A 10,715-nucleotide genomic window follows, 5' to 3' on the forward strand; every position below is an offset into this window, starting at 1 on the left:
ATACATAAGGATTGCATGATGTTTTCACAAACACAGTGACGTTTTGTGTTGTCAAATATGCAGCATCGCCCTCTTGTGGTTGCGGTGTAAAAATAAACTTTTTTTTTAACCCTTATTAAACCTCTTAAAACAAACAAACAGACATAATCACTGATAAACATAATAAATACAAGCAGCAAACATCGAAGTAGATATGCTCAATGCTACATTCTGATCAGAAATATAATAGTATTCTGAAATAGAATTAACAACAAACATTTCTTTTTGAAAAGTTTAACTTGTCATTACTGTGATTGTAAAGTTGCACATGATCCTTCAGAAATCACAATATGCTGATTTTGTGCACAAGAAACATTTATTATCAAAGTTTAAACAGTTTGAGAAAGAACTGTTCTTTTAAGCTACAATTAGTAGTTCTTTTCGTGTTAAGTAATTCCTTTTTTCAGCTAAGGAAATAAAGAAACATAACATGCATTTGTTTATTTAATAAGCCACAATGAGTAATTTGAGGAAAAAGGCACACAAAAACAAAACAATTACATAAATAACTAAATTAAAGAAAGAAAAGCTGATGACATTCGCAAGTTCATAAAGAAGAATAAATCATAGCAGGTCTTGCTGTCCACCCTGATGATGTCATTTTTCAGGAGTCAAAGTAGAATTACAGCTCTAACAACGCTTGAATCATATCTGTGATAGACAACATTAAGAGTGAGATCAGATCAACAGAATGCTGCTTGTTTCAGCGCTCGACCCTCACCTGGATAGTTCATGCTCCTCTTCAGCATTCTGAAGGAATCTCCTGTGAGTGTGTGGATCTCGTCTCTCAGTCTCTGCCGGCCGTCCAGCGTGAGATGCCACAGACACGACTTCCTCTTGCCATCTCCAGACACCTGCTGCGGGGTCTTTTTAAAACTGTTGCTGAAACACAGATTATGTCGGATTGTGTTTTTCCACCCGTCCGGAGCCGTGATGAAAAAGGGGAAGTGCTCTCTAGAAAGACAGTAAAAGAAAACGGGATGAGAATCACAGGAAAAAGTAAATAAAACAAATGAAGGGGTGAACAAATTATATATATCTATATCTATATATCTATCTATATATCTATCTCTATATCTATATCTATATCTATATCTATATCTATAAATAAATATACACACACACCCACTAGTATCTGTCAAAAGTTTGGAAACAATTTCTTTTGTTTTTGAAAGAATTCTTGAAATATTATAAATTCTAACAACTGTTTTCTATTTGAATACATTTTAAAATGTAATTTACTTTGTCATATGATCCTTCGGAAATCATATGCTGATTTGAAAAACATTTCTTATTACGTCGACAACATTTGTGGAAATGGTGATACTTTTTCCAGCATTCTTTGACGAATAGAAAGTTCAGTGAACAGCTTTTATTAAATCTATTAAAGCTTTTATTAAATAGATGCAATTTAAATGTGATGATTTTTTGGGGGGCCTGAAATCACTGATACAACCTTTAAAAGCCATGACCCAAGCACACAACTACAATATCCCATTACATTTTTTTTTGTAGACAGACTTGCACTGCACAATCATTTTTCCAAGTGCATCAAAACCATAATGGCGAACAGCACGTCTCGGCTGAAGGAAATAATCCATTACCTACACTGTTAGAAAAATCTGTAGAAATTACAGTATTACTGGCAGCTACTTGCCAGTAACTTACTGTAGATTTAAATTGATGTTGTTTACTGGCAACAATTTGTTCAAAATTAAATGAACATTAAACATTAACAAGTCTTTATCTTTACAGAATAAAACTAAAATAACATCTTCATGCAAAGCATTCTGGGAACCAAAATCTGAAGGAAAAAAACAGAAAAAGGTTGATGAAGATTTCTGGTTCCCAGAATGCTTTGCATTAGATTGTTATTTTATAATTTTATTCTTTAAAGACAAAGACTTGTTAATGTTTAATGTTCATTTAACTTTGAACAAACTGTTGCCAGTAAATAACATACATTTAAATCTACAGTAAGTTACTGGCAAACAGCTGCAAAACTACAGCAAATTTTTTACAGTGTAGCGACTTTAAGATGTCAGCCTAATTTTCCTATCGGGGCGATAAAGATAATTTTAAAAATGGAAAAATATCAACCGATACTGATTGGGTGGCCGATATAACCAACACCGATATAGATGTTATGCATCATCTATATACTTTTGGAGTTGGTTCAAATCCTTAACCCTATCCTTGTATAAAAGAGCATTGGGACCTGGTGAAGTTATAGATCTGCTGTACGTTGAGACTGCCGTGTCGGCTGCTGCTGAGAGCCATGGCGATGAGGATGCAGTAGTTCACAGGAGGCCGAGGCCATCCGCCACTCTTCAGGTTCAGGCTGTCCTGCAGTGCTCTCTGAAGCCTTCTGTTCTGAGTCAGACCCAGTTTGCGAGGGGGCGCTTTAGGAGTCCTCCCCTTCCGAGCACCCTTCACCTTACGACAAACAGGCACGTCTACAGAGGAAGCGTCATCTTCATCGGTCAACTGGGACAAGGTGGAAACGGTCAGGTTTGCATGACAGTATATTAATGTAGCAAACAAAGCGTGTAATGCTGTTTTACTCATACCTGATACTCGCTGGAGAGGGAGGTGTCGTGTATTGACTCATTCAGGCAGGTCTCATCAGGCAGGATCACTCGACGCACACTTTTCTCCTGAGGTGTGGTGGTTCTTGGCGTCGTTGACAGCGCTGTTAGTTTTGGGGGTGTTGGGGCTTTTGGGTAATTACTAGGGTATTTTATGGGGCAGGCTAAACTGGGATTCACCATCAACCACAGATTAGGTTGTATTTCGGGCTCTTTAAAAGACGGAAACAATTATGTTTGAAGGGCACAGTGACAAGACTTTTGAAGAAAGTTGAAGATTTAAAAAAAAAAACCTTCAAAGGAATGTACACAAGATTCTTATCAGAATGTCTTTCATAATTTGGAACCAATCCAAAGAGCCTCAATTAAGTATTTTCAGAGAATCAAACACTATTCTACAGGATAATCTGGAATTTGTACCCCTGTAATTTAAAGCAATCCGCACTGACATTTCTTAAAATATGTCAGTGCCATTGTTTTGTCTCAAGATGCACACCAATGTGTTTTCTAAGGTACATTTATAAAAGCTACTTAAATGCCACTGGTTTAGCTTAAACCCTGTATGTGAAACCTGGGGCCAGTTGCATAAACTTAGCCATTATGTTAAGACAGTGTCTTAAGATCTAGTATGACCCACTAGTACTTAGTCAAGGGATGGTTAGTATACTTTTCGGTATCAAATTAGGCCCATGTACATTTTAATGTAACTTATGACTTAAAGGCAGTTTTAAAGAAAAAATTGATGACTAACTTCCTTGTAAGATTAGTCCAAGTGGTTTATGCAACCGGCCCAGGCTTTAGAGTCTTAACGGTGTACTATTTAGCAGTAATCCTACTTGTTTAAATGAAATAATATATTGCCATTGCATTGGGCGGTGGAAAAACTGCCAACTGTCAAAGCAAGAAGGCTAATTTCCAGATAATATTTGGATAAATATTATAAAAATAAACATGAAAATAAATTTAATAAAATAAACTTGAAATGACATTTTAAATAAATACATAAACTTAAAATATGAAATAAATAGATAAAATATATTTTAAAATAAATTAATAAACTTGAAATGAAATAAAAAAAAAAACACAAAATGAAATTAAATATTATAAAAATAAACTTGAAATGACATTTAATAAAATAAACTTGAAAAGACATTTAATAAAATAAACTTGAAAATACATTTTAAATAAATAGCCTACATAAACTTGAAATGTCATTCTAAATAAATAAAATAAACCTCTGTGAAAAACCTCTAATAGACTGGGAGATCTGTTTTTTGTTCCTATAAATGGTGTGGTAGGAGATTATATTATAGGGGATGTGACGGATGAACACACACCTCTGGCGCTGAGCGGGAGCTGGAAACTCCTGTGAGCTGCTACTGGTGTTACTGGTAATGATCTTCTGGAGATTCTGGCGTAGTGCCACTGCGCCAGATACTGGTCAGTCCGCTTGTCATCTGCCAAACCACGACACTTCAGTGATACTCAACAAACGGCCCTGTTTCGCAGACTCGAGTGAATTACTTACAGAAATTATATTACCGTGGTAAAACTGATCAGTCGTCGTCGTCAACTTTATTTCTTCGTTCATGTCCCAGTCATGTAATCCGCTGGTTAAATGAAGGTCGAGAATTCTGCTTTTGGATTGAAGCTGTAAATACATTTTGTCGATTATTTTAGAACAGCCATGCAGCAAAACGTGTGTAAATAAAGCCTAGTATCTTTTTTATTCAAATAAATGTGTCGTTGTATCAATTAAGACTTCAACTGTGGCGATATCGTTCATTATAACAGGTGGGAATCATTAAGCTTATTAGGACTCAAGAGTGTTCAACAAAGAGTTTCATTGATCACTGGGGCCAATTGTCATTCTAAAATCAGTTCGTCACTTCGTCTTTTATACATTTTGACTACAAAAACGGTGTTAAACATTTCCGCACTGGGTTTGTTGACCAGGAAGAGATTAGCCTACCCACAGTTCATTCAGCTTAACACATGTTCACGTTTTGTGACAACATTCCCCGCTGTATTTATTGACACTGGTTTGAGTGGAATGCCATTATTTGAAATACTATTAGGCCTATAAAATTCCACAACATAAGTGATAATGAGCTAGGCCTATTTAAAACCAGAAACATGCCTATAAAACGTGTCAACTTGTGCTAACCTAATATTTCTGAAAAATACACCTCTCTTGAGAAGGTCCTAAAAAAAGATACAGACATAAAACCATGTATTTAAGGATCAACATTTATTTGAAAAGCAATAAACCATTCAGTTTGAAATGATTGATAAATATAGTACTTTTGTGTAATTCCCTTTTTACATCCAACACAATAGGTATACTGTTACTTAATATAGACTGACATTTTCTAAAGGTATCGAAAATGCGTTTGAATTATTTTTGAAGTTAAATAGATTTCATGAAGTGTTACTGAAGTGAATCACATTGAGCTCAGCCTGAAAAGAACACACTAATAATGAGTCCGGCCACGAGGGCCACCATAGCCAAAGACAGAATGACGGTGATGACCACCATGGCTCCACTGCGCGCGGGGAGACCACTGTTTATCTCTTGATAATCAATGACTGGAAAAAAGACAAGAAAACAAACAGACCTGATTACATAGTCATCTCACAATACAAGCTGGGGATTTATTCTTTACATTTTTTGATATGATAAAAGATACTGTATATCATGATAAAATTGGTACATGTATAATTTATTACAAGCAGCTTATTTAAAATCACAGAAAGTCTATTACCGGTGGTAGTTGTTTCAGTCAAGACTGTGCTGGTCTCATTATCAATTTTGTACGTCATGCTGAAAGATGAAGACATTTATAATGAGATTTGATTTGCTGTGTGATGGTCATACACAGATACACGTTGGGTTTTCATGTTTTATGGGGAAATTCCAAAGCATAATGATTTGTATAGTGTACAAACTGTATATTCTTTCTATCCCTTTACGCTAACCCTACTCATAAACCTACCAATCACAGAAAACTTTCTGCATTTTTACATTTTCAAAAAACTTCACTTAGTATGATTTCTAAGCTGCTTTCCTCATGGGGACCAGAAAATTTCCCCACAAGGACAAGAATTCCAGATATTGCCATATTTGTGAGGACATATTGTCCACAAAAGTGTACCTGAACCACACACACATACAGAGAGAGAGAGAGAGAGAGAGAGAGAGAGAGACCTTAGACACTAGTGAGGATCTCTAATGGATTTCATTCAACTGTAAAAAAAATCATGGTTTCCCATTTTTTTTCTTTTGTCAAATCAAAAAGTCACATTCATTTATATTGTTAATATAGATTGTTTTAAAGCGGCTTTACAGTGATAATAGAAAATTAAAGTAACAGAGATTGTTTTGGCTTTACAGCAGCTCTAGAATAAAGTTATTGTCCAGCTAAAGTTAGTTTTTGATTGATTCACTTCCGTCGCAAAGATCATTAGTTATTAACTTAGGGACCGCTAACACGACACTGTTTTAACTGAAAACAGAAAACTTTTAATGTGTTCTGGCCGTTCATTTGGAACAGCACGACAACAGTGTTTGGTGGTTCAAGAACGCAAACTTTGAAATAGGTTCCAAGGTGCCAGTTTTGAAAAATTTAGAAAAACTTTATCTCCGTGTTCAAAAACTTCAAAAACTTGAATCTGTGCGTGCATGCATATTATGTGTTTAGTCTATAGGTATGTGCGTTTGAATATATATGTGGGTAGGCGAGTAGTCTTTTTTAAAAAAGTGACCTCACCAAATTACTTGTCTGGCCTGCATAATACAGAATTAGTCGCTTCTGCGTATCCATGCGAACTGGAATAATTTTGACAATGTTTTATCTGTACAGAGGTAAAGGGAAGGAAGGAGGCATTTACAGGGGAGAGATTAGTTGACAATTCAGGGCTGCGTTGTCATCGTGTCCAGACGCAGGTCCTTCATCAGATCTGGATACGGCCTGGATTTGGCGGACTACGGTAAACCTCAGAATAAACAGACGCCATTCTTCTTAAAATGTAATGAGTACATCAGGATTTATGGGAAGTGTTCCCGGTTTCCGGCTGACCTAGTTTATGCAGCCTAACATTGAATTATAGAAGTTGATAATGTGTTATTTATATGCTAGGTTAAAGAGATGTGTTTTTACTCTCGATTTAAACTGACAGAGTGTGTCTGCTTCCCAGACAATGTTAGGAAGACTGTTCCAAAGTTTTGGTGCTAAATAGGAAAAGGATCTACCGCCAGCAGTCGATTTTGATATTCTAGGTATTATTAACTGGTCAGAATTTTGAGATCACAATAGACGTCTATAAATATATATATAGGACTATAATGCGTTAAGAGCTCGCTCAAGTACTGGGGAGCCATTTAGTGCTTTGTAAGCAATATTTTAAAATTGATGTTTAATAAGGAGCCAATGCGGTGTTGACAGGACTGGGCAAATATGGTCATACTTCCTGCTTCTAGTAAGAACTCGAGCTGCTGTGTTTCGGACCAGCTGTAGTTTGTTTATTAAGCGTGCAGGGCAGTCACCCATAAGAGCATTACAATAATCTAGCCTTGAGGTCATGAACGCATGAACTAATTGTTCCGCATTTGTCATTGAGAGCATATGTCGTAATTTAGATATATTTTTAAGATGGAAGAATGCAGTTTTACAGATGCTAGAAACGTGGCTTTCAAATGAAAGATTGGTATCAAAGAGCACACCCAGGTTCCTAACCGACGACGAAGACTTGACAGAGCAGCCATCAAGTGTTAGACAGTATTCTAGGTTATTACGTGTGGAGGTTTTTGGTCAAATCATTAGAATCTCTGTTTTTTCAGGTAACATAATATTTTGAGTTTCTGTTTATTACAGTTTTTTACGATTGCTATGACAGATTTTTCAATACATTTAACAATTTTCCAAAACTCTTAACACAGTTAGCACTACATCCGGCTGTGTAAGCTATACTATTAACACATTTCTTGTTGCTTTAACACAAAATGCATACAATTAACACAAATTTAAAATGCTTGAACTTCTTTTACACACAAGCTCAAACAAGAACAAAACAATGGATTTTTACTGCCAAATTTACCAATGCTTTAACACTGTATGTCAGAACAGATAACACCATGTTCTAAACCTAACCGTACAGGCTAAAGTCAAGGTAAACAGCTGCTTATATTGTGAACTGAAACACAAATATATCCCCTGTATTTTATTCTATTCTTACTGAGAAACAACTGATTGAATTATGCAAATAATTAGAAGATCTTTTTTTTTTTTTTTTTTTTTTATTCTTCTGGTGCTTTTTCTGTTCGTATATTTTGTATTTTCACATTATTCCATTGCTAGTGAGCAACAGCTGATTGAAGTTATGCAAATATGGGACAATGTGGCATTCCACCATTCCCGTCTATAGTCACAGCCTGGTTTGACGCCCATCAGAGGATGATGTCCATTTTCCTACTCCCCTTTCCTCAACCCCATTGAGGAGTTTTCTCAGCCTGGAGATGAAAGGTTTTTGACCATAGTCCACAGGACCAAATGTCCCTCCTGTATGCAAAAGATGCTGCATACAAGACATCACAGCTGAACACTGCCAGGGGTGGATAAGGCATGTTACTGTAAAAGATTCTTCCCAAGATGCCTTGCCAGGGAAGATATCAGGTGTGATGTGGATGAGAACATGTGGACAAATGCAGAAGACCGGGCAGATTAGAAGATGGCCTTTTCTGTTTGTATATTTTGTATTTTCACATACAGTAATACTGTAAATGGCAGCTATAAATGTCCTGTTGCAAATAAAGCCGTTACAGCAGTAATTCTGTCTCTGTCATCTTTTTTTCATAAACCATACATTCCATAAAGCTACTCTAAGAAGGGTCATTTATTTTGTTGTATTGAATTTCTGCTGCAAAAAAACAACAACAAAATGCATTTACATTACAAACAAAACAAAAATGTAGAGAGACTTCAAAAGAAACTGCAGTGCAAAACACAATCTATGATCAATACAATATCTATAGATATAATAGATATAGTATAATATATCTATAGAATAATATGTCTGTTGTATAAGGGCAGACCTGACACATATAAAATAATGCAGTTTCTGTAATTCCATCTGATGTTAGTGTTTTTTATGACATTGTGCTATGATTGACTAAATGTTCCTGTTGGAAGAGAACATGTGTTAATGTTTTGGTAGACATGGTGTATTGTGTTAGTGTATTATTGTATTTTGAAAATTAGTTTTGCAGTTTAGTTTATAATGTGTGATTTTGAGCATGAAATTAACCGTTTTGCCAGTTGTGTGTTTTAGGTGTGTTGGTGCGTTAAGAGTTTAGGAAATTTGTTAAATGTATTGAAAAATCTGTCATAGCGATTGTAAAAAACTGTAAACAAATCTCTTTGTATTAACTTGAATTTTAGTATTAATGAAGCAACCAGGTTTCTTTAAGTTAAACCATCAAATAATTTTTATAGTTTGGGGTTTTATAACATTTTACTATTTACTGTAAAAATGATTTGTTGAAGCACACAAGCCTGCTGACATTATTAGATTTAAAGCAAAAGCTTATATATATCAGCCAAGCCTGTACACACACACACACACACATACTTGTAAGTTGTTCCACTTTTTAGGCCTTTCAGAAGGTACCCTGGCAGACTGACAGGACAAGCTGGCACCTTGAAAGACTCTGTTTCTGCAAGACACACAAGTCATAATGCTTACTCTTCAGGCAATGTCATGTAAACCAAATTCTGAATGAAAGTGATGCATACTGTTTTCAGTGCTGGGCAGTTCTATGTACAGCAGTTCAGCGGACTTGTTTCCATAAGTAGAGCAGTCAGGCAGTTTCAGTAGAAAAGAATTTGGGAATATGCCCGCCAGCACCCCGTCTGTTTCAGGATTCAGCACTTTAATAGGGATTTCTAAAAAGCAAATAATAATCAAAGCCTTTGAATAAACACTTACTAAATGTATTTAAACACTTACTGGCAACAAATATTGAGGAACAATAGTTTGTAGTGGTAATGTGAAGCTATAAAAAGTTATTATTTTTACCTGCAAAGTTTAGAGGACACAACGCCCCCAGGATGAAGACCACAGCCAGCATATTGTCCTGTAGAGTTCAGGTGTGTGCACGACTCACAATGCTCTGGATAAAACTGTGGGATGGGAAATAAAAGGATAACAGTATGGCTGAAAACCAGACAAGCAGGACTGAACAGTATGATTGAGCCAATCAGTAACCACAGAGAACAGGTCTGTCCAGGTGTGTATAAAATAACAGCCCTTCCCTTCGATACACCTTAGGGAGGCCTTCAATCTGGAAGGCATGTTCTAACTGACACCATAAATCCTTTATTATATTGACTAGTTTAGGGACAATGACTAATATTCATTGTCATGTTTTTCCAAACCCGTATGACTTTGTTTGTTATGTGGAACACAAAATGATGAATCTTCAAGCTTCAAAAGTACCATAAAAGTGGTCCATACAACCAATGCACTATATTCCATATCACCTTCTGAAGTCATACGATAGCTTTGTGGAACAAACAGACCAAAATATTTCTTTATTACTATTGCAAGCATGGCTTCTTGTGAAATCAATATTGATTCTTAAGAACATTTTAATCTCTCTATTGCCGTTATGCTTATAAGTCTAAAGTTATACTTTATCATCTGTCGTTCTGTCATTTAAAGTCACCATGAAATCAAAATGGATAATTCTTATTTTTTATGGAATATTGCAGTATTTATTATAAATGATTTTTCCATTGTTATGAATTATTTTAATAAAAAAAAAAAAAAAAGATACCCGTATCTTGTCCTCGCGCCGTAACACTTCTATGGGGTGGAAGGGTGGGCGTCCTCTGGAAGCGGCGCGGATAGTTCAGGGGACCATGGCGGAGCCGGCGGTTCAGGGACCTAAGGAGGATCATTGTTTAGTAGCACTCCGTTCTTTGGGAAACCCAGGTGAAGTCATTGACTTTTGTTTTGTTAAAAAATTATGGCAAAAATCATTCAATTATGATAAAAAAAGATTTAATAACTTTTTATCTCATAATTTAG

General features: G+C 35.8%; 2 protein-coding genes across 2 annotated transcripts; both read right to left on the reverse strand.

Annotated features, from left to right (window-relative positions):
• Positions 1 to 537: 537 nt before the first annotated feature.
• On the reverse strand, positions 538 to 4,421 carry foxr1 (forkhead box R1). The gene is made up of 6 exons (XM_079873077.1): positions 4,170 to 4,421; positions 3,965 to 4,084; positions 2,610 to 2,839; positions 2,258 to 2,526; positions 761 to 993; positions 538 to 690 (listed from the first exon to the last, which is right to left on the reverse strand). The coding sequence occupies exons 1-6, from the start codon at positions 4,288 to 4,290 to the stop codon at positions 662 to 664; spliced, it is 1,002 nt and encodes a 333-aa protein (XP_079729203.1). The 5' UTR covers positions 4,291 to 4,421; the 3' UTR covers positions 538 to 661.
• A 445-nt stretch (positions 4,422 to 4,866) lies between these two features.
• upk2 (uroplakin 2) lies at positions 4,867 to 9,807 on the reverse strand. Its single transcript, XM_079872538.1, has 5 exons — positions 9,702 to 9,807; positions 9,419 to 9,568; positions 9,255 to 9,339; positions 5,393 to 5,451; positions 4,867 to 5,216 (listed from the first exon to the last, which is right to left on the reverse strand). Exons 1-5 carry the CDS (start codon positions 9,751 to 9,753, stop codon positions 5,083 to 5,085), a joined length of 480 nt encoding a protein of 159 aa, XP_079728664.1. The 5' UTR covers positions 9,754 to 9,807; the 3' UTR covers positions 4,867 to 5,082.
• Between the last annotated feature and the right edge of the window lie 908 nt (positions 9,808 to 10,715).

This window comes from Squalius cephalus, assembly GCF_949319135.1.
Source record: "Squalius cephalus genome assembly, chromosome: 5".
Taxonomy (NCBI): domain Eukaryota; kingdom Metazoa; phylum Chordata; class Actinopteri; order Cypriniformes; family Leuciscidae; genus Squalius; species Squalius cephalus.